At 50.9% G+C, this 27,990-nt stretch overlaps 1 protein-coding gene across 1 annotated transcript; it reads left to right on the top strand.

Annotated features, from left to right (window-relative positions):
* On the top strand, positions 1-27,009 carry zfpm1 (zinc finger protein, FOG family member 1). Its single transcript, XM_062460768.1, has 8 exons — positions 1-10; positions 116-244; positions 11,190-11,326; positions 18,265-18,367; positions 18,483-18,710; positions 21,259-21,498; positions 21,843-22,085; positions 22,192-27,009. The coding sequence occupies exons 1-8, from the start codon at positions 1-3 to the stop codon at positions 24,666-24,668; spliced, it is 3,567 nt and encodes a 1,188-aa protein (XP_062316752.1). The 3' UTR covers positions 24,669-27,009.
* Positions 27,010-27,990: the final 981 nt, after the last annotated feature.

The following is a 27,990-nucleotide window of genomic DNA, read 5'->3' as shown; positions in this document are numbered from 1 at the left end:
ATGACAGCAGGTGAATATTGGATGGATGTTTGATTGACATGTTTAACTTTCAAACCTGTGCTTTAATGTCTTGTTTAAATGTCTGCAATGGCCTTTTGACCTTCTGTGCGTTCAGAGCCCAGGACACATGACCCTCTTGGTGACCCTGATGAAGAAGAAGAGGAAGAGGAGGAGCCGGGTCCAACACACAGCCCTGAGGAAGATAGGGAGGAAGAGGAAGACAGGCTTCACTGGAGAGGGCCAGGTGAGGATCAAGTGTTCTATATTCAGGGTGCTTTATACTCTTGGTTCTGTTGTTCTCAGTGTTCTGTTCCCTGAGGGTTCTATACTCTGAGGATTCTATACTGTGAGGGTTCTATACTCTGAGGGTTCTATACTCTGAGGGTTCTATACTGTGAGGGTTCTATATTCTGAGGGTTCTATACTCTGATTGTTCTATACTCTGAGGGTTCTATACTCTTATTGTTCTATACTCTGAGGGTTCTATACTCTGAGGCTTCTGTTCACTGAGGGTTTTATACCATGTTCCATATTCTGAGTGTTCTATAATCTCTTTCTTCTTGCTCAGTGTCTCCGTTTCTTCTCTCTCTCTCTCTCTCTCTCTCTCTCTCTCTCTCTCTCTCTCTCTCTCTCTCTCTCTCTCTCTCTCTTCTCACTTTCTGTATCTTTCTGTTCTGTCTCTCTCTCTCCTCTTGTTGGTGTCTTGGAGATGTAAAGTGACACAGGGAACGTATTCAACTCCCAACAAAAATACATTGTCGAGCTCAAACATGGCCAAAAGCAGATAACGAGCCATCGCCATCATTATTTATATATTTCCTCTCTTATCTCAGTTGTTTTTGTTATTTATTTTTTCCCCTCTGTTGTCTTCAATGGGTTAAATAATGATCTTTCATTTTCCTTTTCAAGCTGTTTGTGTGTTGGTGTTTTATGTGTGTGTGTGTTTGCATGTGTGTGCGTGTCAGAGTTTTAATTCCTCACGTTGAGGATGTTTCCATTATCAAGACGTTCCAGCCTGTCCCTTCAACAGTAATTGCAGTGATATTAATTGCTGTGTGCTTGCTGCTTGATGGCAGGCCCTGTGATGCTGCAGTGATAGGACGTTCTCCCCCCCCCCCCCCGACAAACTAACTGCCGGTGAGTGAGGGAGAGACAGGGAAGAGAGAGGGAGAGGGGGAGAGAGAAGGAGAGATAGCCCCTCTATCAGCTCTGGAGCAGGCGCTGTGTTTATCAGGAGCACGATTGGCAAAAGGGAAACTTTGACCGGTCTGAATTTTTCTCTTATCGTCAAGACTCCCTCCCTCCGCCCTCCCCCCCCCCCCCCCCCTACATCCCTCTTCCTCCATCCTTCCATCCACCCCCTCCTCTGGTCTCTCCATCACCGCTAACAACTCCCCTCCCTCGTCCTCCTGCTCCTCCTCCGTCCAGAACAGGCTCTCTCCTGCCCTCGCTCGCTCTCTCCCTCCTTCCCTCTCTCTCTCTCTCTCTCTCTCTCTCTCTCTCTCTCCGTCTGCATGTCAGGAAGGCACGGCTGTGTTCAGACACTCTTTCGCTCTCTATCAGTTCTTTCCCATAAGCCCCTGGGAGACCAACATTCACTCACAGGGGAAGAAAAGAAAGCACGTGTGTTTTTATCTCCTTCTTCTTCGTGTGTTTGCTTTCCGCTCCTTGTTGTTCAGTTTATCCCTTGTTCCAGGATCCATGTTTGTTCTGTCAAGATTTAGAACCCTCAGAACGTGTGTGTATTTGTGTGTCTGTCTAGGTTGGGGTGTTTGGGTTTGGGATTGATTGGCAGAAACCCCTCTCTCTCTGACTAATTAGTTTATTTCGATTTAAATGTACTTTATCAACTGAATTTGAGTGATAATGTTTTTGATTAAGAATGCATTCAAATAATTTTCGTTATGCATGTGCAGATTATTTAATGCGTAATAACTATTCAACAATCGTTCATTAATGATTCAACTAAAACAGTTACAAAGTTTTTTTTAACCATAGTCTTGTATCTGTAATTACATCTGTTTAGAGATTTAGCCTCATATATTTCCTGCTCACAGATGATGGTAGTTCCAACGCTCCTTAATTCCTTAAGCCTCCGTCCCTCTACAGTCTATGATGAAGTTCAGTCCATTCTCCTGTGTGCTCTAGGATTTGGGTTTATTTTCTATGTATTCTGTCCTGTCTGCAAGTGTGTGTCCGTGCGCTTGCCTGCGCGCGTGTGTGTGCGCACAACACACTGCTGGTTGTTCATTATCGGAGCTGCCGTTCCAATGTGTTTTTCTCTGCATCGTTACTGTCAACAACTATCAACACCCTGCCTTGTGGCATTTATTCACAGAGAAACTCCATCAGCATCAAATAGATTGTCTGGATTAGAAACAGCAGTGGAATCAGTCGCTGCTGTCTAGTGTTTCTGCAGAGGTATTAAATATTAGGTGTTGTGTGTCTGTGTGTATGCTTGTGTGTGTTGCTTATGGCCTGATAAGTGTGCGCGTGTGTTGCTGGTCTGATGAGAGTGTGTGTGTGTTGCTGGTCTGATGAGAGTGTGTGTGTGTGTGTGTGTGTTGCTGGCCTGATGAGTGTGCGCGTGTGTTGCTGGTCTGATGAGAGTGTGTGTGTGTTGCTGGTCCGATGAGAGTGTGTATGTGTGTGTGTGTTGCTGGTCTGATGAGAGTGTGTGTGTGTTGCTGGTCCGATGAGAGTGTGTATGTGTGTGTGTGTGTTGCTGGTCTGATGAGAGTGTGTGTGTGTATGTGTGTGTGTGAGGGGCTAGGCGAGGCGAGGATGTTACTGGCAGGGATGGAGCGATATGCCAAAGCCGCATTCTAATCTAGGATGTGTCCTTCCTGCATGATATGCAAAATAAATTATGAAGAGAAGAGAAAAAAAAATGATTATCTTGTGAATGACCTTGCCGGCTGGAGGGTGCCATATATATTTTCTCCCTCACTGCTTCAAATTCTTGATATGCAAATGAGTGTCACTGTAATCCCCTGTCTGCTGGCGGTCCTCCGTTGCTGCCGTGGTTACCATCTCCTCCCCCCCCCTCCCCAAGATTCATGGGGGGCAAGACAAGAGGAGAAGGAGGAGGAAGAGGAGAAGGAGGAAGAGTAGAATGATGAGGAGGAAGAGTAGAAGGAGGACGAAGAGGAGAAGGAGGAAGAGGAGGAGTAGAATGACGAGAAGGAGGAGGAGGAGGAGGAAATGAGACTAATGAACAGGAGGAAGCGAATGAGAATGAAGAAGAGGAGGATGAGGAAGGGGAGAAGGAGGAGGAGGAGGGAATCCAGGCGAGCAAATCGGTATCCGACCAGGTCAGCAGTGTACCTCCTCTTCTTGCTGAACTGATAGAGCAGAATAACCAGGTCAGCAGGGCTTCATCATGTTCTGCTTCATTATGCTCATGAATGGTAGCTTGATGCTTCATGTGCACCAACACTCTCTTAAATAGAAATCATTCCAATTTGTTTGGGGTGGTATTGGAGGTTGTGTTCGTGTTCAGTGTAAGAGGGTGGGTATTGCTCAGTGGATAGAGCGTCTGACTGCAGATCAAGAGATTGTGGGTTCAAATACCCTCCCTACCGTATGACGCTAAATGAATACTTTGTATAAGTGTGTGTGTGTTCCTGGAGATATGAAGGTGTGCATTCGACTTTTTCCCTCTGTCAGCAAAGAGGTGTTTATTCTCATTTGAATTCACATTTTTGCATGGCAAGATTGATAGAAGTGTTTATTTGACATATTTGTGTTTATTTTCCCAAACCAACACACTGATTGATCAGTTATGTAGCGGTAGTTATAGGAGCTGGTCTCGCCTTACATCCTTCTGAATGGAACTGAGATATCAAATGCTACAGATATTCGATCTGACTCTTCTCTCTGTTGTCAACCAAAGATTGAGGTGACTTTGATTGGCTGTCATACTCTTTGGGCCCCACCCATAGGCCACCCAGCTGTGTTAACCTCAGAGCTTGGTGGGTTATGGGGGTTGAGGTGGCAGGGTAACAGTATTTATGTCACATACTGAATCGGAGTGTGTGTGTCAGCTATATTCTGTGTGCTGAGCGTGTTTGTGTCAGTCTTCCGTCATAAGCAAATTAGCCCAGGCCTTAATCTGTCCCCAATGAATAAATATGGTTGCCATTATGTGTCTCTGTGTGGTATAATAAGCCTACTATTTAATGGCCGACCTGTTTATTTATCTATAATGAAGAAGCTAGTTAATCCCTTCCTTTTCTTCTCTATCTGTCGTCCTCCTGCCACCCTGTGCCTCATCACCTCTTCCTCGCTCTCTCTCTCTTTCTGTCTTTCTTTATCGCTCTTCCCTCTCTCCCCCTTCGCTCTCTCCGTCCCTCTCTTCTGTCCTAACCCCTCGCTCTCCCTCCATCTCCCCCCCCCCCTTTCTCTCCCTCTCTCCCTTTCTCTCTTTCTCTCTCTTTCCTCCAGCCTGTCTGTGTGTCACAGTCTTCCTGTCAGTAATGATTGATAGGTGAGGTCTGTAATCTAGAGGACCATTTCTCACTGCTGTCCGGTTCCTCCCAGACCAGAGTGTGTGTGTGTGTGTGTGTGTGTGTTTGTGTGTGTGTGTGTGTTAGTGTGTGTGTGTGTGTGTGTGTGCTAGGCTGCTGAAGCTCCAGCGCCGCTGCAGACCCCAGGCCCGGCCCTGCCCGACCCGGCGTGCCGATTAGACCCTATCAGAAGCCTGCTTGCCTTGTCCTCCAGCTAACGCACTTCCTGTTCCTTCCTTCACGCAGCCTTGCTGTTTTGCTTTCCCTCTCTTTTTCCCTCTCTTTCCTCTTTGTCTCTGGCCGCGTAGCTGACCTCTAACACGCTCATTGTCTCTCTTTTACTCTCGTCCGCCTGTGCTGTGTCTACCTGTGCTGGGCATAGCTGTGCTGCGTACTGTCTGTCTGTGCGGTGTGTGTCGATGCTGTGTTTATCTAAGACGTGTATATTCATGTGGTGCATACCCCATCTACTGCGCTTCTCTCTAGGGTTATAGGAAGTGTAACCAGACACCATCCAAGTCTAGGTTCCCCATTAGCTCACTGATACTTCTCATTTCTCCTCGGTGAAACCCTGTCAGTGTGCACACACATCCTGTTTCCAGAGCTCTCTCAGCCTGTGTCCTGTCTCCTCCTGCGGTGCCTCTCTGGATGGTCCTCTCAGGTCCGTTTCTGTCGTGAGTCTCAGGGGCTGATGTCTCCTAGGTCGTCTTCTCCTTCACTTGCCTCTCCATCCTGCAGCCTCTCCGGGGCTCTGGCCATGTGCAGCTGGTGAAGCCGTCGCTCTCATCCACTCTTTCACCGTATCACTCCTCCTCTCTTTCACCGTATCACTCCTCCACTCTTTCACCGTATCACTCCTCCTCTCTTTCACCGTATCACTCATCCTCTCTTTCACCGTATCACTCCTCCTCTCTTTCACTGTATCACTCCTCCTCTCTTTCACTGTATCACTCCTCGCTTTCACTGTATCACTCCTCCTCTCTCACTGTATCACTCCTCCTCTCTTTCACTGTATCACTCCTCCTCTCTCACTGTATCACTCCTCCTCTCTTTCACTGTATCACTCCTCCTATCTCACTGTATCACTCCTCCTCTCTTTCACCGTATCACTCCTCCTCTCTTTCACCGTATCACTCCTCCTCTCTTTCACCGTATCACTCCTCCTCTCTTTCACTGTATCACTCCTCCACTCTTTCACCGTATCACTCCTCCTCTCTTTCACTGTATCACTCCTCCTCTCTCTACTATACACCGTATCACTCCTCCTCTCTTTCACCGTATCACTCCTCCACTCTTTCACCGTATCACTCCTCCTCTCTTTCACCGTATCCCTCCTCCTCTCTTCCTGTTCCTCTCCCCAGGCCACACATGCCTCGGCAGAGACGCTTCTCCTCAGAACTGCCGGAAGGAGCCGTTAAAGTAGACATGAATTAATGACTGAATTAATTATCGAAGTCACATACCGTACAATTAATTTTGTGGCTTTGCCCGAGTCTTTTTTTTTTTTTTTTTTTCGGCGAGAATGTCAAGAAACATTTTCTAATTAATTTATGTGTGATTATCAGGGATAGTTTCTGGAAGGTCTCCACTTTCAATTTGTGAAAAGGGTAGAGTGAGGGAAAGCTGGAGGAGCATTGAATAGTGGGTTCACACACGCACATGAACACACTTCACATTCACACAACCACACATGCACGAACAGACACATCTGTGAACAAATTTGTGTATACATGAATATTAATATTTATTATATAATTACTGTTATTATATAATGTTATTTAACAAAATGTTACATATGTATATATACAATATATTCTTTAGGATAAACTGTATTTATAGCTAGTTTATGTAATTGAAAGTAAGAATCTGTGAATACATGCATATACCAGTTCACATGACAACAGTACACATTATTTAATGAATAATATATACTATACATCTCTATACCTGCATACAATAGAATAATAATGATTTAATAAATATAATTCATAAACCATGAAAATAGAAAACATCTTTATAAACGTCTTTTAAAGTTATCCTGCTGTATGTCTGATGAGCTGAAATAATCTGGGAAATGATGAACCCTTAAACTCTGGTCTGAAAGCCCCCTCTGGACAACATGAAGATTTAGCATTTGAGTTTTGAATGTCAGAATTCCACCAGTGTTTGTTTAGACTGTCCAAAACTGCTTCTTTTCAACAGCATCTTGTCAGTCTCACAATCTTTTATTTTCGAACTCCCCCCTTTTAAAAATGTTGTTTTAGAATTTATTTTATCTTATATTTTTTATCTTATTTCGCATATTTGGAATTTGCATGTTTGTCTGCTGAACTCGTCCAGGAGGTATGTGTACCTCAGATAAAAGTTCAACGGAGCAGTTAAGAGAAATTAGTTCAGTAAACAGAGGTAAATGTCAGTGATAAAGTTCTGTTGAAGCTCATCTGATTACCGTGGCGACGCAGGTGTCTTATCTCCACAGAGCAACAGAGGGTAAAATAGAAAAAGTGACTGTCTCCGGACCAGAGATCAACCTCCCAGTAATGTGTGTGTATGTCTGTGTGAGTGTGTTTATGTGTCTCTGTGTGTGTGTGTCTGTGTGTACCAAACCCAGTTGCGTCCTGACCAGAGAGGAGCCTCCCATTAATGTGCCTCGCCCAGCTCAGTACCGAGCATATCACTCTCCCAGTTATGTGTGTGTGTGTGTGTGTGTGTCCAGCAAAGCTCAGTCTGAATCCAGGGACTTGTGCTTCTAAGGATAATTTATTGTTAGAGAAGTGTAACCACACATACACACACACAGGCACACACACATACAGACACAAATATGTACACAATCACAGGCACATGTTAACTAGGACAGAGTTAACTAGGACACAGAACTAGGCAGCATCTCTGTGTTCTAGGACTAGGCAGCCTCTCTGTGTTCTAGAACTAGGCAGCCTCTCTATGTTATAGAAATAGGCGGCCTGTGTTCTAGAACGAGGCAGCCTCTCTATGTTCTAGAAATATGCATCCTGTGTTCTAGAACTAGGCAGCCTCTCTATGTTCTAGAACTAGGCAGCCCCTCTATGTTCTAGAACTAGGCAGCATTTCTGTGTTCTAGAACTAGGCAGCCTCTCTATGTTCTAGCACTAGGCAGCATCTCTGTTCTAGAAATAGGAAGTCTCTATGTTCTAGAACAAGGCAGCCTCTCTATGTTCTAGAACAAGGCAGCCTCTCTGTGTTCTAGAACAAGGCAGCCTCTCTGTTTTCTAGGACTAGGCAGTCAGGGAATGGTTGATTCAGCGGAGGTTAAACCCTGCCTATTAGCACAGGGTCGGAGTGCGCCACTGGTAAAGATTTCCTGTTGTATTATGTCAAACGATCAATACCTCCGCAGCGATGTGTTCATTTGATATCAACAATAGGCTTTTTTTAATCAATTAGCCCTGATAGGGAGGGTGAGGGTACCAGGGAATCACACACACACTGTTGGGGAAGGCAGGATTATTCACGATTCTCTTCCTTATTGACAACCAATCAGGAGAGGCGTGTCAAGTATGCTGTCCCCTGATTGGGCAAAGTGTAGAAGTCCAGGGTGTCGTTGTAGCATACGTGGCAGGAAGCACAGCGTTGTCCTGGCAACGGGTCGATATTGACAGTAGATGATTGGCCTGAGTTTTTTGGTTTGGGTGGAGTTGGGTAGAGACAGAGAGCAGGTGTTCAGGCTCGACAGGGGTCAAGCTTGTGTAATAGAGCACAGCCAGTCAGGAGTCAGGCAGATGTGACCTCAGTAGAAACACAACACCATTCACTTCATCCTCTCCTGTCCTTACTCCTCCCCTTCTGCCCCCTTTCTCTCTGTCTCCTCTTCACCATTTTTTGTCACCTTCTCCCTGCTGCACCCCCCCCCCTCCACCCCAAATCCCCTCCTGTCCACTCATTGGGTAATTGCATTCGTCATTTCATTAATGATGGACTGATTGCTTTATTGTGTGGGGTTGTAAAGCAAGCTGGACGCCCCACTGGCTGGTGAACTGGGCGTATTGATAAGGCTTTGTGTGTGTGTGTGTGTGTGTGTGTGTGTGTGCGTGCGTGTGCATACGTGTACATAAAAGTGTGTGTGTAGTCCATGTGATAATGTGTGTGTGTGTGTGGACACAAACTGAGCTTAGCTCACAAGCCTATTGATAAGAGGACTACTGCTATGGAATCTGTGGTGCACGCTGACCATCGATAAGAACCTGGGGACTGGGCCCACTGTGGCATTGATAAGAAGATGTGTGTGTGTGTGTTTATGATTTGTGTGTGTATGGCTGTGTCTGAGGTGGGTTGTTGGTAGTGTGTTGGAGGTTATTGTGAGGAGAGAGGGATGGTGTGACGGAGGAGGATAGAGAGGGGCTTGATTCTGTCGCTGTGGCTGAGGGGAACGGGATTGACCATACCAAGAGGTGTGAAAGAGAGAGGGAGAGAGGGGGAGAGGGGGAGAGGGAGAGAGGGGGAAGGAGACAGAGGGGGGGGTGGAGGGAGAGAGGCTATGAGAGCAGTATTGATAAGAGCAGAAGGTCATTAGGGGCTGGTGGTGTTTCTGGTATAATTAGCAGGGATTAGAGTTGTAGGAGGCCTCGTGTTAGCCTAGCGCACAGCGCTAACCTGCAGGGATTACCAATGAGAACTGATTGAAACTCTTTCTCTCACTCTCTGTGTCTCTCTTAAAGGGCAATGTATGAAGGTATATTAACTAGGTCTTTGTGGTCCAGTGATCAGTGAATGTTTCTGTTTCCTCAGCATGGTAAAATCCTAGCCAGTTTCACAATTAGGTCAATGATTGTGGTCAAGCTGATAAGGTGTCATGTGACTGTGCCTGGCCAATGGCGGGACAGCAGGGGTGGACATTGATGGAGTGGTGAGATTAGAAGGTCAGTGTGGCCAAAGCAACGCCAGACCCAGAGGCTGATGGGAGTCTGGCAGGACACTGGACTTCAGACTTTCTAGAGAAGGAGGGGGCAGAGGAGGAGGAGGAGAGGAGGAGGAGAGGAGGAGGAGGAGGAGGAGAGGAGGAGGAGAGGAGGAGGAGAGGAGGAGAAGCCCATGGAGGAGGGGGGAGGAGAAGCCATGGAGGAGGGGGAGCTGGTGGAAGGAGGGAGGAGGAGAGGAAAGAGGACAGGAAGGATGGGAGGGAGGAGGACAGGAAGGATGAGAAGGAGAGGGGCGGGGGCGGGGCAAAGTAAAGAGAAACGCGATCCAAGTGAGGTGCAGAAACTCCCGGTTGTCATGGTGAACTGTGATACTCTCGCTCACCTGTAAAGAGCGTGGGATCTCATCCCGGTCGCATACACTTATAGAGGTGAGAGATAGATAGATAGATAGAGAGAGAGAGAGAGAGAGAGAGAGAGAGAGAGAGAGAGAGAGAGAGAGAGAGAGAGAGAGAGAGAGATAGAGAGAGAGAGAGAAGAAGGGAGAGGGTGATATGGAACGCTCGAATTAAAAGCCTCACGCCAGAAATCCTCCCTTAAACCCTAGCCCTCTCATGTTTACATCTTTCCACTACTTCTTCATGTCGCCCCCCCCCCCCATTTCTCCATCCCTCCTCGGGTCTACCTCCTGCCCTCCACCCCGCCCCCACCCCCTCCCTCCACCCCCTCCTCTCTTCCTCTCTCTCTTGGTTGTGGGAAATCCATTTTATCAGCGTCTGTCCGTTGTTCTCTGGTGAGGATAGATACAGAGAAGATAGATGAGTGTTTTGACATGGAGAGTGTTAGACAAACACTCTTATCAGCCACACACTTTAGACTGACCCCCCGAATGAGAGAGCCACAGAGGGTAGGGGAGGGGGAGAGAGAGAGAGAGAGAGAGAGAGAGAGAGAGAGAGAGAGAGAGAGAGAGAGAGAGAGAGAGAGAGATGAGAGAGAGAGAGAGAGAGAGAGAGAGAGAGAGAGAGAGAGAGAGAGAGATGAGAGAGAGAGAGAGAGGGGAAAGGAGAGGGGGAAAGGAGAGAGGGGAAAGGAGAGAGGGGAAAGAGAGAGGGTAGGAGAGGAAAGAGAGAAAGGTGGAAGGAGAGGAGAGAGAGGGAGAGGGTGAGGAGAGGAGAGGAGGATGAGTGGAGAGGGTGAGGAGAGGAGAGGAGGATGAGTGGAGAGGAGGATGAGTGGAGAGGGCAAGAGGAGGAACAAGCTAGTCGTCCTGCAGGTGTTTCTGCTCAGTGTGTTTCCAGGTTCTCAAAGCAGAACGGTTTCCTGTGTTGAGTCACACATCCCTAGTTATCTAGCAGGCAGGACGTAGTCCAGCACCTAGAACAGGGCCACAGGCTTCCCCTTAATGCTGCCACAAGGCAGACCATAATACTCCAGATCCTGCAATAGCTCCCCCTGCTGGTGGAATTACTAGACCGGTATACTCCTCCTGTTGTGTACTCCTCCTCCTCCTGTACTCTTCTCCCCCCTCCTCTCTTTCCTTCCCTCCTCTCCTCCTCTCCCCCTGTCTTTTCCTCTGCCATGGCCCATCCCTGCATCAGGGCTGGATTGATCCTCAGGTCGCTACTGTTGCTTTTGTTCCATTGTGTGCTGCTTGGCCTTGTTTATTTAGATGTCAAATTGCAAAGTGTCTTAATCTCTCCTGTCTCTCTCTCTCTCTCTCTCTCTCTCTCTCTCTCTCTCTCTCTCTCTCTCTGTCTGTGTATCTCTCTCTCTCCCTTCTCCCTAGTAGAAGACCTGGAGCTGAGAGAGGGTGATGATGTAATCCGGGTCGTGGCTCTCAGGGCCCTCCTCCCAGACACAGTGTGGGGCCCGTACCCGGGCACTGTCCAATCAGAGGAGGCCGCAGATGACCAGTTGACAGAGGTGAGAGTTCAAAGTTGAGCTGAGAGTTCAGATGATCAGTCTAGGACCGGTGTAAGCGGACACATCCTCGCACGTGCACACATTACGTCTGCCCGGTGACCAGTCAAGGTAGTTCATCTCAGTTATCCACGCCAGCCTAGTCCAGTCCAGACCAGACCAGGCCAATCTAGTCCAGTCCAAGCCAGACTAGTCAAGTCAGTTCCACCCAGCCTGACAGAGCAGACTCCAGTCCGGCCTGCTCATGCCCCCTCGCTCCCCTCTTCCCAGACGTCCTCCTGTCTGTTATCTGTGCACGGCGCCATCTCTCTGATAGCAAACCCCAATGATTGATTCCCACATGATAGCCTCTCATTTCTAAGATTCCCTTCCTTTTATCATTGGAGATTCTGAGTGCACGCTCGCACACACACACACTCACTCACACACACGCCTCTCGTCTCTCTTGTTCTCCGCCTCCCTTCCGCCGTTCACCCTGTTCTGTTTCACTCTTGCTCTCCTCTCCTCCCACTGCTCTCCTCTCCTCCCTTCTCTCCTCTCCTCCCTTCCCTCCTCCTCTCCACACTAGTGCTTGCTCCGGAAGACACAAGTGGACTTTTTTAGGACGCCCCTTCACTGGTCTCGCCCTGTGTCTCTCTCTTCTGTGTCTCTACCATCCAAGACTTCTCTATGTTGTAGTCCTCTCTCTCTCTGAGTGTCCTCTCTGTCTCACTCTCTCTCTCTGTCTCTCTCTCCTCCCTCTCTCTCTTTCTCTCTCTGCTATCAGTGAGTTGAAGGAGTGGGGAGACTGGTCTTCACTATCAGGGGGAGATAAGTGGGTTTAATCTCACATTCCTCCTGTGTCTCCCCTTGTCACTCCACATCCTCCCCCCTCCCTCCCCTCTCTCTCCCCACCCAGGGTCACTGGGGGTCAAGGTTGTCCCAGTACAGTAAATCTCCACAGCCCTCTAATCATCTGTCCTCAGTCTTACCATTGGCTACTTCATGGGCGGCCTGTCAGCTCATTGGCTACTTCAGGGGCAGCCAGTCATCTCATTGGCTACTTCAAAGGCCGCCTGTCAGCTCATTGGCTGTTTCATCGGCATCCATCCGTGTAATGAGCACATCTATTACCTCATGCCAGCCCTTGTGCCAGTTTTGCCAGCTCTATATGCCAGCTCGGGAGTCAGGAGCTGAGCGGTGAGGGAGTCGGGCTAGTAATCTGAAGGTTGCCAGTTCTGCCTTGCCCTGCCCACTTTGCCCACCCCGAGCTAACGGGGGGTGTATTTGGCTTGGTCTGAAGCTATCAGTTCAAGACTGGACCTAGCCGGCAACACATCCTGACAAGCTCATATTCAACACACACGGAAACACTCGCACTCCTTCTCTCCCTCTCTCTCTCTCTCTCTCTCTCTCTCTCTCTCTCTCTCTCTCTCTCTCTCTCTCTCTCTCTCTCTCTCTTTCTCTCTCTCTCTCTCTCTCTCTGTCTCTCTCTCTGTCTCTGTCTCTCTCTCTCTTTCTCTGTCTCTCTCTCTCTCTCTCTCTCTCTCTCTCTCCATCTCTCTCTTTCCCCCTCTCTCTCTCTCTCTCTCCACCTCTCTGTCATATATATGTGTATATAGACCCTGTATATCTTTATTTTTCTCTCTCTTCTTCAAACACACATCTCCACATATGCACTTAATGCATCTCCCACAAAGAGCTTTTAATCCTCAACAACCTTCATGAAGTTTAGTCATGTCTTCTGGTGTGTTATGTGCATTGTTGTTGTTGTGAAATGTGTGTATGTGTGTGACTGAGACAGACAGACAGACAGAGAGATATAGATGAAGGTAAGTCTGATTAAGTCTAATTAGATAAGTGGCTGGGCCCTATGGAAATAATTTTGCATCTCTCGAGAAACAGGCGTGAAACCATTTATCTATTTAAATATATTCTAGCAGATAGGCATGTTGGACTTTTGTACGGAGTATAATAATGTTTGCAGATCATGTGATTGAGCTCCAGATCATTCCTGACAGCGGTTTGGTTGAGCAAACAGCAGGCCCTCCTCTGCCTGGTTCCCCATGGCAACCGATGAGCACAGAGGTGGGTCCCTGCTTTCTGATTGGATCAAACACATTATCTGAGATCTTATCTCTCCTCTCATTGGAGGGCATTTTAATAATGGAACCATTGCCTAGAGTTGCTGGATTGTAGAAGTGAGTATATTTGAGGTAACCTCCAGGTTCTAGTCGCTGTTTTCTACCTCTGAGGATAAAAGAGAGAGAACACAGGTAGTCTAGCCCTGTAATATGTGGAGCTGGTAGGTGGACTTTTATGTCCTGTTATTGAGCAAACTGTTGATTATTCTCCCCCCGTCCCTCAATTCCACTGCTCATCCTCCTCTCCTCCCCTCCCCGTCCTCAATTCCACTGCTCATCCTCCTCTCCTCCCCTCATCCCCCTCTCCATTCTCTCCACCTCCCCCTCCTCCCAATTCATCCACCTCTCGTCTCCTGCTTTCTTCCCCTCTCCTCTCCTTCCCCCGATCCACCTCCCCTGCCCCCCCCCCCCCGCTTCCCCTGCTCCCCCCCCCCCCTCCCCCCCCTCTCCTCCCCGCCTGCCCCATCTCCTCCGCTCGTCACCCTCCCTCCCCCCTCCTGTCTTTCGCGGAAATGGCGCCCGAAGGCCTGATCCTGGAAGGAGTGTGGAGTTCAAAGCGTTATCACGCGCGCTGCGTCTTTTCATCATGTTTTAGAAACAAGCGTTCGCACTAATCCCCCAATAATCTCTCCAGGAGAACTCTCCAGATAAGCAGTGCCACCCACGGCTTTCAGACCCACTTTTGGGAGACTCTTCTTCTCCTGCTCTTTCACTCTCCCCCCCCCCCCCTCCTCGCTCTCTCTCTTTCTAGCTCTCTCTCATTCTTTCACCTTTGGAAGGACGAGCGAAGGTGATCAACCTGTCACTCTCTTCACTCTCTATCCGCTCTGTTTTTCATGGTTCTTTCCCTCCCCTCTCTCTCACTCCTCCCTTCACTTTCTCACCCCCCCCATCCTCTCTCTTTCCTACTTTATATACGGTGCTTGCTCTGTCAGAGAGAGGAAGAGGGATGGACAGACATGGAGAGAGACACAGAGAAGGGAGAGGTGGTCCAAAGTGAGATCGACGGCGACCTGGAGAAAGAGGGAGAGATGGAGAAAGATAAACGGGGGGGAGGGGGAGAGGAGAAGGGAGAGATGAGGGAGAGAGCGAGAGCAGCTGTGTCTGTGGACGCCAGGAGCCCCATCTGTCCACGGCCAGCACAAAGACTCAAACCCACAACAGGGAAAAGAAACCGAGAGGAAATATGAGGATAGAGGGAGAGATGGAGCGATGAGGCGGACAGGAGAGGAGAGTGTGTGTGTGTGTGCGCGGGGGAGGGGGGGGGGGGGGGGTCAGGGTGGTAGTGGTGTTCGCTCTCGTCACTCAACCTCAACAGTGACTGACTGGTATCAGCATATTCCTGTCATCTCCGGTGCCTTCTGGAAGAGGAGAGGAGCGAGGGACAACCTCCATGTATCTCTGAGCCTCATCTGCGCCGGTTCAGGAGCCTGCTATCCTAGAGTGCTTCATTTTCCAATCTCTTATCTCTCCTCCGTTTTAAGTATCGCCGTTTTATATTTTTACATGTCATTTGCATGCAGCTCATCAGACCCAGCTCTCTTTTCTTGGAGGTACAGGCTGATAGCACATACTGTGTGTGGACCAGACCAGGTGTGTGTGTGTGTGTCTGTGTGTATGCGCCTGCGCGTTCATGTGTTGTTGTGTGAAAGTGTAGCATTAGAGTACTGTGCTCTCATGAGTTTGGAGCGAGTGCGTGTATGAGAATGTGTTATTGAATACTTTGTTTGTCTGAGAATGCTGTGCGCGTGGAGAGAGAGAGAGAGCGAGAGGGAGAATGTGTGTGTGAGCGAGGCGGATGAGAGTAGCTTTTTGATGTTTATCTCTCCTTTTCTTTTCTTCTCTGTGTTTTTGGAGGATTCACACAGTGACCTCTTTGTTTGGGACAGTGAGCCCCTTCCGACCCCCCTGCCCCCCCCCACCCCCCCCGACCCCCGTTTGGGACAGAAACCATTTCCTGTTGGGTAGAGATAGAGAGAAGGGCAGATAGAGGGGGAGGAATGAGAGAGGGAGGGAGGAATGGGACTGAGGGAGAGGTGGAGGAAGAGTGTGATTAGGAATCCTGGAGGGGAGGGAGGGAGGGAGGGAGGGAGGGAGGGATTGGGAGGTGCAAGGCTTCCCCAAAATTGCGCAAAGTTAATAGGAAGTTGAGTTACAGTGACTTATGACTACTTGAATAACATGAAGGTACTTTTCATAAGATAAGATATACCTTTATTCGTCCCACTATGGGGAAAATTCGTAAATGTGGATGTACATAAACACACCTGTCTGTTTCTGCTCCAATGACGGTAACTGTCATTCCTTTACTGGTGGAACACAGTTATGCAAATATCTCTGCCTTGAGTAGAGATACATGAACCATTGTACCATGAAGGCCCTACATATCCCTGATCAGGTCATGGAAAGGTAGGTGCAGTAACGGTCCCAAGTGCAGACAACTGTAGTGTAATAAAAGACTCTGTAGAGAAGTGGGTTGGGAGGGAGGGAGGGAGGGAGGGGGGGGAGGGGGGGGAGGGAGGGAGGTTTTCTTATTGCCCTCTGTTTAATTGAAGTGTGTATATATAACAGAATTGATCTGTGATGAGGTTAGACTGGGGTTCGGTTCATGAAGGGTCAACCCTCCCCATAGAGACAGGGAGAGAGAGAGACAGGGAGAGACAGGGGAGAGAGGGAGAGAGAGATAGGAAGAGAGAGAGGGAGAGAGAGATAGGGAGAGAGAGGGAGAGATAATTTCATATTAATTTTGCCAGTGAAGGAGAAGAGGCTGCAGAGTGAACGAACGAAGGAATGAAATCAGCCAGGCATCATTTGCATTCAAGTTTTATCAGTAGCGGAGGAAGGCGTTCTCAGGCGTGATAAGGAGAGGGCGTGAGGGCTGCGTTGGGGGGGGGGGGGGGTTGAGGTGAGGGGCATGCTTAGTGTGTGTGTGTGCGTGCATGTGTAAAGTGTCTTTGGTGAGGGTTGGATGGTTTGTGTGATGTGTGTGTGGGGGGGGGGGGTAACGGTTATATCAGACCAAATAATTAGATTCTCTATCGTGGTGGCAGCAGCAGTGTGGGATCAGCAGATTAAAGCTGGGAGGGGGGCTGGTTAATATTCATGAGGGCCCAGGGTCCGGGCGAGGGAGCTTAGACGCTGCCTCAAAGACGTACTGACTGAGGGGCTTAGCGCTCTCTTAACGCGCCTGGGTCCTGGGGAGACCACTCTGGTGAGCGGGGGGAGGGGGGGGAGGCTGACAGGGCGAGGGAAGGAGAGAGAGAGAGAGAGAGAGAGAGAGAGAGAGAGACAGTTGTCGCCTTCTCTTCTACCTCCCTTGTTCTCTTTCAGGAAGAGGACAGGAAGTTGTGCTCAGCAACATCCTGTTTCATCCCGTTCCTTTTATTTATTTCATTGAACACACGGAAGCCAAGACGTTACAGCTGCTTTAGATCCCACTATTACTGTGTGTGTGTGTGTGTGAATGTGTGTGTGTAATTGGGAATTCCAAAGCAGTCGTTGTGATGAATTAGTCTGAAACAAATTAGCATCACTTACAACTGAGTAGGCTCCAGCATAGAGTTACAAATTAAAACCAAAGAAGCTGGCTATCTCTAGATCACTGCTCCATGAAATACAATCCAGCAGTCTTCAGGCTATAACAGAGAAACCTCTGCACTGTCAGTCTGGTGGTCACCAACCTAGACACACACACACACACCTCCGCTCTCTCTAGTATCTCCCGGTTCTCTTCCAGGGTTTAGGTGCCTGCTGTTTCCTCCCGGTCAACCCTGTCTCCTGGTCCAGGTCTAGATGTGTTCCTGGACCTGAGATGAGCTGATCTGTGTCTGAGGAGAGCCTGAACAGGCACCAGTCAGTCCCACCTGGACAGCTGAAGGCTGCCACCTGTAGGGGAGAGAGCGGTACTGCAGGTCCTCCGCCCCCCATCTGGGCTCCACACCAGCGACACATCTCTGGGTTTCAGTCTACGTCGAACTGAAGGACCCAGTCAGGAAGCATATGTGTTCTCGTGCCGTAGTGTAGGGTGTTTTAATCGTGTATTTGATTTAGAATCCACACTTTGTGAGATCTGGTAGAGACGTATACTAAGCAGGAATGTGTGTGTGTGTAAGGAGAGGCCTGTGGGAGTGATGGATAGATGGAATGCTCGCTCTGTCCCAACTGAACAAAGACAAGTTTGTGCTGGCAACGGCACAGGTGTGTGTGCGTTTGTGTGTGTGCGCGCGTGTGTGTGTGTGGTAAAGTCCTTTTCATGTGTTTTATTGCCGGAGAAACACTATCATATGTACATGTGCGTGCACGCACACATGCACGCCCGCCAGTGTACAAACACACACATCGCTGTGGTGTTCAAAAATGACCCTGACAAGGTGTCTGACTGAATGGCAGCACCTTTACCTTGCCAGACCTCCTTCTTTCTCTCTATCCCACGCCTTCTTTACATTACATTTACATTTAGTCATTTAGCAGACGCTCTTATCCAGAGCGACTTACAGTAAGTACAGGGACATTCCCCACGAGGCAAGTAGGGTGAAGTGCCTTGCCCAAGGACACAACGTCATTTGGCACGGCTGGGAATCGAACTGGCAACCTTCAGATTACTAGCCCGACTCCCTCACCGCTCAGCCACCTGACTCCCTTTCTTCCCTCTGCACTGGGGTCGCTCTCTTTTCTTTTATCCAACTCTCTATCAGTCTCCAATTCCACTTGTTTCTTTACGTGCTGTCAAATGTGCTGCCAGCGTAAATCTGACTGTGTATCTCTCTCTCTCTCCGTGTGTATGTCCGTGTGTGTGTGTGTGTGTGTGTGTGTGTACAGAGCTCCAGACTAACTCTGGTGTGTGAAGATGCTGACTGCTGGCTGAGTAGAGTTCCTCTGACCTCTGACACCAGTGAAGCCAACTGCACTATCTACAAACAGGGTATTCAAACACACAGTCTCGCACACACAAACATCTAACACGCACAATTACACAGAACAATTCTGTGCACACAAACTCACACTTATTTTCTGTGTGTGTGTGTGTGTGTCTGCAGGTGACCAACTGTTTTGTAAGGTGAGCAGGGAGATTTCAGCAGGTGATTCCCTATTGGCTGAGCTGTCACTGTCTAGCATGGACCTCCAGTCCCCCCCAATCAGCCTCACTACCCACAATGCCTTGGTGAAAGAGGAGTCCCCCTACCCAGCAGCCCTGCGCCCTGACATCCAGCTCCTCCCCCAGCAGGCTGGCATGGCCGCCATCTTGGCTACAGCCGTTGTCAACAGTGAGTTAACCATCTGTCTCTTCTCTTCTTTCCCTCCCACACTGTCTTTGTATGTGGCTCTCTTTGTTTTGTGTGCGTGTGTGTGCGTGTGTGTGTGTGTGTCCTTGAGGCTGTTTACTGTTACCATAAACAGCAGATGCTTCTTGGTGCTCACAGCTTTAAGGGTTGGCAGCGGCATGTGGCTCTCTTGGTCTTGTAATACCGCCGTGCACCACTAGGTGTAGCTGCAGGCTCTGGAGGTACCAAGGGGAGCCTGTTGCTCTCTCCCGAGATGAGACGGGGAGACAGTATCAGTGAGACAGGGAGAGGTGAGACAGGGAGAGGTGAGACAGGGAGTGGTGAGACGGAGTGGTGAGACAGGGAGCGGTGAGACAGGGAGCAGTGAGACAGAGATCGGTGAGACAGGGGGCGGTGAGACAGGGAGCGGTGAGACAGAGCAGTGAGACAGGGAATGGTGAGACAGGGAATGGTGAGACAGGGAATGGTGAGACAGAGCAGTGAGACAGGGAATGGTGAGACAGGGAATGGTGAGACAGGGAGAGGTGAGACAGGGAGTGGTGAGACAGGGAAAGGTGAGGCAGGGAAAGGTGAGACAGGGAGAGGTGAGACAGGGAGCAGTGAGACAGGGAGTGGTGAGACAGGGAAAGGTGAGACAGGGAAAGGTGAGACAGGGAGAGGTGAGACAGAGAGCAGTGAGACAGGGAGTGGTGAGACAGGGAAAGGTGAGACAGGGAAAGGTGAGACAGGGAGAGGTGAGACAGAGAGCAGTGAGACAGGGAGTGGTGAGACATGGAAAGGTGAGACAGGGAGTGGTGAGACAGAGAGCAGTGAGACAGAGCGGTGAGACAGGGAGTGGTGAGACAGGGAGAGGTGAGACAGGGAGAGGTGAGACAGGGAGAGGTGAGACAGGGAATGGTGAGACAGGGAGAGGTGAGACAGGGAGTGGTGAGACAGGGAAAGGTGAGACAGGGAAAGGTGAGACAGGGAAAGGTGAGACAGGGAGTGGTGAGACAGAGAGCAGTGAGACGGAGCAGTGAGACAGGGAGTGGTGAGACAGGGAGAGGTGAGACAGGGAGAGGTGAGGCAGAGAGCAGTGAGACAAGCAGTGGTGAGACAGGGAGTGTTGAAACAGGGAGCAGTGAGACAGGTCATCTGCTTGTCAAGGTGATTAAAGTGTGATTAATCACCTCAGATCAGGCAGAGGAGTTAAACATGATCAGACGTCTCCTCGTTTCCTTCCTGCCACGCCGCACCGCGCTCGCTCGCTGGGGAGCATGGGTAATTAGTGGACGTTATCAAGAATAGCCCGGTTAACACGAGGCACCGACACCAGATCAGCTCGATTACCTTCACGCCCGCTGCCGCAACCTCTACACCCTGGTTGCCTTGGCGACCCTGGAGGAAGTTGATGTGATGCACATAGTTCGTTCTAGGTATTAGTTCACGAGTTCAGTAATCACACCATCGATTGAATAGATAGCTTTTATTGAAGCTGGGCTGGTAGCAAAGCCAAGCCTAATGCATTGTGGTACAGGCTGGTAGCAGAGCCAAGCCTGAGGCTGGTAGCAGAGCCAAGCCTGAGGCTGGTAGCAGAGCTGAGCCTGAGGCGGTTGGTGTAGGCTGGTAGCAGAGCCGAGCCTGAGGCGGTTGGTGTAGGCTGGTAGCAGGGCCGAGCCTGGTGCTGATGGAGGCCGGTAGCAGAGCCGGGCCTGGGTTCCTGGGAGGCTGAGAGTGTGATTAGGGGATGCAGAGATGGTGGAAGTGATGTGGATGGTGCATGTATAGTTACCGGGGAGGTGATGGGGATGGTTCATGAATAGTTACCGGGTATGGACTCGGGTGTGGCGGAGAGTCCTTAAGGGTCACGGCCGAGCAGCGGCTCAACCGGATCCCCCGGGGAGCCTGGATAGACAGGGAGAAGCAGAGAAAAGGGGAGGGAGGGAGGGCGACAAAAACATGCTAGCACAAGGATCAGGGCAACGGAAGACACTTTATACAAGCCTCGTAATTGATACCGGGAGTTTGGTCGCATTCTTCCGTGCTTTCGCTAGGCTGATGTGTATGAAGTTGATTGGAGTTGGTGCGCATTCTTCCGTGCTTTTGAGATTTGCTTGATTGGAGTAGAGGAGGAGTCTTGGTGCGCTATCTTCCTCCCGAACTTTAGTTAGTTAATCTAACTCCCTAAAGAGTCCAGATAGGTGTGGGTGTGGGTGTGTTGATGTGTGCATGTGTGTAGGGGAGGTCTGCAACATAGGTAGAAATGTATCAAATATTGCATATTCCCAACCTAATTAAAGCTATTATGTTGAAGCCATTTGGTGTGTGGGTGTGTGTGTGTTGGTAATTATGTGGTGGACATTGTTTTTTAAATAAATGTGTCCAACCTAATTGAAACATTCAAATACACACCTGGCACACCAACACAAACCAATAAAGAAAATCCTGCTACACCTCTTCAAGCTCAAAACAGAAAGTTCTTTTGAGGGTGGATACTGTGATTGGTTGATTGATTCCTTGACCTTGGTGTCCTTGTCTGTGATTGGTTCAGAGGACATCTTCCCCTGTAAGGACTGTGGTATCTGGTACCGGAGTGAGAGGAACTTGCAGGCTCATCTCATGTACTACTGCGCCAGCCGGCAGAAGCCGGCCACGCCCACTGCGTCGCAGTCCCCGCCCCAAGACAAGACCAAGGAGACCTACCCCAACGAGCGCCTCTGCCCCTTCCCACAATGCAACAAGAGCTGCCCCAGCACCAGCTCGCTGGAGATCCACATGCGCACGCACAGCGGTGAGGGGAGCAGAGAGACACGCAGCCCTGATGGCAGGGAGTTCCCAGGGATGACTGGATGATCTACTGTGGCTTCCAGCTGGCATGGTTATTCTCATTCTCATCCTTCTCTCTCTCTCTGTCTCTCTCTGTCTCTCCCTCTCTCTCTGTCTCTCTCTCTCCCTCTCTCCCTCTGTCTCTCTCTCTCTCTCTCTCTCTCTCTCTCTCTCTCTCTCTCTCTCTCTCTCTCTCTCTCTCTCTCTCTCTCTCTCTCTCTCTCTCTCTCTCTGTCTCTCTCTCGCCCTCTGTCTCTCTCTCGCCCTCTGTCTCTCTCTCCCTCTCTCTCTCTCCCTCTCTGTCTCCAGGTGAGCGGCCGTTCATCTGCCTGGTGTGCCTGTCAGCCTTCACCACCAAGGCGAACTGCGAGCGTCACCTGAAGGTCCACACGGACGGCCTGAATGGCGTGTGTCACGGCTGTGGCTTCATCTCCACCACCAGGGACATCCTCTACAGCCACCTGGTCACCTGCCACATGGTCTGCCAGCCCGGCTCCCGCAGCGAGGTCTACTCACCCGGGCCGGGCCTGCCCAAGCTGCCTCTGGCCCCAGGTACACGCCTCCTCATGGCTCTGGCCTGGGCTGGGCTGGGCTGGTGTCCTCTCCTCTGCTTTAGCCTGTGCTCATGCTGTGTGTGTGTGTGTGTGTGTGTTGGAAGGTCTCAGTCCCGGAGACTCAGGAGTGGTCCTGAAGTGCCAGGTGTGCGGCCACAACGCAGACAGCCCCGCCCTGCTCCACCAGCACGTGCGCACCCACCTGGAGGTGCGCGTCCCGGCCGAGAGAAGCCCCACCCCGCGCCAGGGCGACCCTTCCTCCGCCGAGCGGCCCCAGGACCGGGAGCCCCCGGCCTGCGTCCCCCGACCAGACTCGTCCAGCCCGGGGGCCGACGGGAGCTCCGCCACCCCCCGGGAGCACAGCCCCCCGGAGCCCCCGGGTCGCCTGCAGATCAAGGAGGAGCCCGACTCGGAGACGGAGGCGGAGGCGCCTGGGATGGAGGTGCAGGAGCAGGGAGAGGCGGAGGAGAGGGAGGAGAAGGAGGAGGCATGGGAGGGGAGGAGCCGGGAGCACGCGGCACCGACGTCTCAAACCTCGACCCCGCCCAGAAGCCCCCCCGCGGTGGCCGTTAAGGCCGAGCCTGCTAGCCCCACCCCCGGCTCAAGCCCCGCCCACCCGGGGGTGGGGCCAGTGTTGCCAGGCGGCGCCGTCTTCCTGCCCCAGTACCTGTTCAGCACCGAGGCGGCCATCTTGCCGCAGGCCTCGGAGATCCTCGCCAAGATGTCGGAGATGGTCCACAGCCGTCTAAAACAGGGCCAGGCCGTCACGCCCAACCCGCCGCCCGCCTTCTACCCAGCGGGCACCACGGCTGCCCCCGCACCCCCCCACAAGGGGGCCACCTGCTTCGAGTGCGACATCACCTTCAACAACATCAACAACTTCTACGTTCACAAGAGGCTCTACTGTTCCAGCAGACACCAGCAGACAGACTCCTCTGCCCCAGGTCCAGCCCCGGCGCCAGCCTCAACCCCAGCCCCAGGCACAGCCCCTTGCCCTGCCCCAGGCTCTGGAAGAGACGACCCCCAGGCTCCAGTGCCCTCAGGGGCCCACAGAGCCTCCTCGTCGCCCCAGGGAGGAGCAGGGGCGGCCAGCCGCGTGGCGTCCGTCTCCCCCTCGGGCTCGGATCCCGCTCCAGGGAGCACCGTGGTCGGGGAGGTGAAGGCCGAGCCTGCGGGCGGGAAGGAGGGGGGCTCCTCGTCTTCTGAGGGGGAGGGGGGCCAGGCCAGCGAGGGCAGTCAGAGCCCCGGGGTGGACGACGCGGACAACGACCCGACCAGGACCTTCTGCCAGGCCTGCAACATCCACTTCAGTCGCCACGACAACTACATGGTCCACAAGCGATTCTACTGCGCCTCCCGCCACGACCCGTCCAATCACCGAGCCAACCACCCGGCCAAGGCCATCGCCCCCGGCACCGCCTTCCTGCCTCAGCCGATCCGGACGCGTAAGAGGATGAAGATGTATGAGATCCACATGGCGAGGAGCAAGGCCCTGGCCCCCGTCACGGCCCCCACCGCTGTAGCCCTCAGCCTGGCCCTCCAACAGGAGGGCCGGCCCCTGGAGGCCCCCGGCCCCGTTCCCGGCCGGGCCCTGTCCTCCCGCAGCTCCAGCCCCGAGGGCGACGGCCCCATCGACCTGAGTAAGAGGCCGCGTCTCCGCGAGGCCCCGCGGGGGGGCAGCCTGCCGGCCCTGCCCCTCTCCGACTACCACAAGTGCACGGCGTGCAGCATCAGCTTCAACAGCATCGAGAACTACCTGGCCCACAAGACCTACTACTGCCCCGCCACCACCCTGCAACCCCACACCCTAGAGACCCTGCAGCGTCTCCACAGGCCCGTGTCCACCTCGCCCCACACCCGGGCCCTGGACCACCCCGAGGGCACCTCGCCCAGCCCACAGGTCCCCGCTCTGCCCCGCTCCGAGGCCACGTCCCCCCATGGCACCCCGGGGGCCAGAGTGAGCCAGGGGTCGCCCCCGGGGGTGTGTCCCTACTGCCCACCCAGCCAGGCGGTGACCTGTGACCTGGTGGAGCACCTCCGCAGTGCCCACAGCCTGGTCCTACCCTCGCCCCACCCTGACTCCCAGGCTGCCACCCCCAGCTCCAGCCCAAACCTCAGCCCCCGGGACGCGCCCCCCCCCATCTCCACCGCCTATCCCAAGCTGGGGCCCAAGCCCAGCCGGGACAGCGTCAACGGACAGGTGAGGCGGGACACCGCCTCCCCCTCCTCCCCCCAGGTGAACGGTAGCCCCGTGGGGCCTCACGTTGGGGGGGGCAGCTCCCCCTCCACGGCCCCCCCTCTGGCTGTTTCCCCTGCCAGAGCGCTCTCTCTAACTGTGTCACCCGTGCCTGAGGCCCTGAGAGAGGTGGGGGTGTCTCTCCTGCTTGACAAGGTGTCTCTTGCCCACCCCCACCCGGCGCCCCCTCCCTCCCTCCCCCCCAAGCCTGCGCTGGTCTCCCCCCTGCAGAACGGGAACTCCCGCTTCTGTCGCCTCTGCAACATCAAATTCAGCAGTCTCTCCACCTTCATCGCCCATAAAAAGTACTACTGCTCCTCCCACAGCGCAGAGCATGTGAAATGAACCGATGATCTCCCCGTCTCGCGTCCTACCTACCCTGCCATCTCCCTATGTCAGACTGGTTTCCCCTGTGGACTGTGAATGGATATGTGACTGACTGTTACTCACCTGACTTTGAACCCTTTATCTGGGCTCCCCTGGTTTTGTTACCATGGTAAATTATTCTTATTATTACTCCTTTTATGGGTCAAAAAGTGCGTATTACACCTAAGATGAATATGCCACTCATATACCTACTTAACTAGCTACTTAACTACCTACCTGCACAGGCGTGAGACCACACCTCCAGTCCTCGAATTTCACCATCCTCCCCAAAAGTTCAAAGAATGTTGCTCAACTTGGTTGTAGAGTCCACCCCTCTCCCCTTACACACACCTTGTCCCCCTTCCTCCGACATGCGATATTGATCAAATTGTTTATCTCACCGGGGTCTTTGTTTTTGATGATGATTGTTGAAAGCATTTCCTGCTTGCTGTTTCCTGCTAGTGATTTCCTGTTTGGCTTCCTGAGCCTAACACACCTGCGAGAGGGAGCATGGCTCTCTCTAAGCCCTCTGCTGGACCACACCGTCGCTCCCCTTTCCTGTTTTAATGATCGTGTTCATATTGTTCATATGTATGACGTCTCCAAATGATATTCTTTAGACTTTGGTTGGAAACACTGGCTCTCAAGCTAGAAAAAAAGCTGAAGATTTTTTGGGTTGTTGAAGAAAATGGATATCACAAGGTTCCGAATATCAGACCACCGGTAGGTTGGGATATTTGCTAAAAATGGATCTTTTCCAAAAACAAAACTTGTCTTGAATGCAAGAGGAGGAAAATGTGAAATATTTATCTTTGAGTCCTCTGATTTCATGTCAACAGAAAACTACCTACCTAGTGTCTGAAAATATTTGTATTTTTTATTTGTATATTTTTCATACTGTTTGAAGGAACCGTTCAATATTGGTGTGCTGAAGTGTATTTTGTAAGTGTAGATATGTAATATCTTTCACAGTAATCACTGGGACTACACTGAAACCTAGTTTTCCTCATTTCCTCATCCTGTTGTTTGAATGTGTTGGTTTGGTTCGAACCTCCTGTATTCATTGATTAGCATTTTTCCAGATCAGTCCCTCTTCTACTTGTGCTTTAAACGTTTCTGGTCCAGAAAGAAAGCTCCCTTCTTTAGCTTGACCCTGACCCCTGACACCGTAGTCCCATAGACATGAAGCCCAGAGGTGACTCGAGAGAGAGATTATTAACGTTTATCTCAATAGGGGGCAGTGTGGAGCCATATTGGTTTTACCTTTCCAGACCTATCGTATCCTCTGACTAGGGGCTGATTTGGGCTTCAGGGGTTTGCTAGATCCTGTTCCTGGTTTCTTTGGGCTACAAAAGACATAAATACACACACACACGCAGGACACACACACGCAGGACACACACACGCAGGACACACACACGCAGGACACACACACGCAGGACACACACACGCAGGACACACACATGCAGGACACACACATGCAGGACACACACACGCAGGACACACACATGCAGGACACACACACGCAGGACACACACACGCAGGACACACACACGCAGGACACACACACGCAGGACACACACATGCAGGACACACACACGCAGGACACACACATGCAGGACACACACACGCAGGACACACATGCAGGACACGCACACGCAGGACACACACATGCAGGACACACACACGCAGGACACACATGCAGGATACACACATGCAGAACACACTCATGCAAACACAGTAAGCACACATACTTACACACACAATACAGTACACACACCCACCAACACACACACACACACTTATCTTACTGTTCCCATGACTGGAAACCCAGAAGTGGAAGTTGTGTTGGAGGATTGTTTTGCTTTTGTTGTCAGAATTTGACCTTTGACCTTTGCTGTAAAAGTTGACAGTGTTTACAACATCGCTCCTCCCAGATTGAACAGGGGAAGAGTGCATATTCAACTAGTCACAAATGTGTGATTTGTATTGCACTGTGTTGTACTTAATGTGCTGAATGTGTTTGTTTCAAAAACCTTTTTGTACTGTATTTATGTTTTTACAGCACTTTTCCACATCCAAATTCTAACCCTAACCCTTTTGAAGGAGTTGATCGATTTGATCACATTATGAACTAAAGTTAAATCCAAACATGTTGTGAATGATTACAAATGTTCATGATGGAGAAGTCCTAATGAATGTCAAGCTTTTCTTTCTAATTTTGTTTCATGTCCTTTCTTTTATTTGACTTAGATTGTTTTCCAAGTTCCACTACACACTATGCATGGGAAATAAAGGTCCTCAGAGACATTCAATAAGAGTGTGAGACACTGGTCTTTCTGTTCACCCTTACTTCCTTCCTTCCCTCCCTCCCTCCTTCCTTCCTTCCTTCCTTCCTTCCTTCCTTCCTTCCTTCCTTCCCTCCCTCCCTCCCTCCCTCCCTCCCTCCCTCCTTCCTTCCTTCCTTCCTTCCCTCCCTCCCTCCCTCCCTCCCTCCCTCCTTCCTTCCCTCCTTCCCTTCCTCCCTCCCTCCTTCCTTCCCTCCCTCCTTCCTTCCTTCCTTCCTTCCTTCCTTCCACTACACCTCGGCCCACACAACAGAAATGCCACCTCTCCTCTCTCTCAATCGCTCACTCTCTTCCATCCGCTCCACCTCTCCTCTCTCTCTCCCTCCATCCTGACTCCATTAACGTCTGCTTGACTGAATGGAGGTCACTCGTAAATCATTTCTCTTTTCGTGTAGAAGTTTAAAGTGTGTTTTTCTGCGAATGTAGAAGCCAACGTCCCTTAAGAAGCCGCGGATGAATCATCAAATGAGAATCAAGGAAATCGACATGTTTTTTCCCCTCTCAGACTTAAGTCATGCTGGCTGTCTTTTCAAGAAAGGATCTTCCAAGGCTGCGCTTAGTCAATTCTAACATCCTGCTAGTCATGCCTTTTATCTCTATTATTTATGTTTCTAAGGTTGTGGAATGTGCCCCTTTTTGTTTGGAGAGTATTTTCTATCTCATCATTAAGAGCTCTACGTGCAGGGGAATGAAGAAAATGCTCGCACTGCCAGGATGTGATCAACATATTGAAATGGTTTGCTGAAAGTTTTAAAGGTATCATGCCTTGATTTTTGATAGTACAGTATGTAGGCAGACAGGAAAGGCAGGGGATAGAGAGGGGATGACATGCAGGAAATGGCCTGCACTGGAATAGAACGCAGGCCTCTTTGGTAAGGATTTACCCTATGTGGTATTTATTCTTCCAGTTAGCCATCGGGACAGCCCAAAATTTGCCGATTGAAGGCCACGCC

This window comes from Osmerus eperlanus, chromosome 5 (assembly GCF_963692335.1).
Source record: "Osmerus eperlanus chromosome 5, fOsmEpe2.1, whole genome shotgun sequence".
NCBI classification, from domain to species: Eukaryota; Metazoa; Chordata; class Actinopteri; order Osmeriformes; family Osmeridae; genus Osmerus; species Osmerus eperlanus.
The sequence above is the reverse complement of the archived record's forward strand: the minus strand, read 5'-3'. Positions and strand labels throughout refer to the sequence as shown.

What these genes read in the sequence shown, in the direction of transcription:
- zfpm1 (XM_062460768.1), top strand. An exon ending in GGCTACAGCCGTTGTCAACA is followed by an intron (nt 18,711 to 21,258) that starts GTGAGTTAACCA and finishes TGATTGGTTCAG; the next exon opens with AGGACATCTTCCCCTGTAAG. An exon ending in CAAGCTGCCTCTGGCCCCAG is followed by an intron (nt 22,086 to 22,191) that starts GTACACGCCTCC and finishes GTGTGTTGGAAG; the next exon opens with GTCTCAGTCCCGGAGACTCA.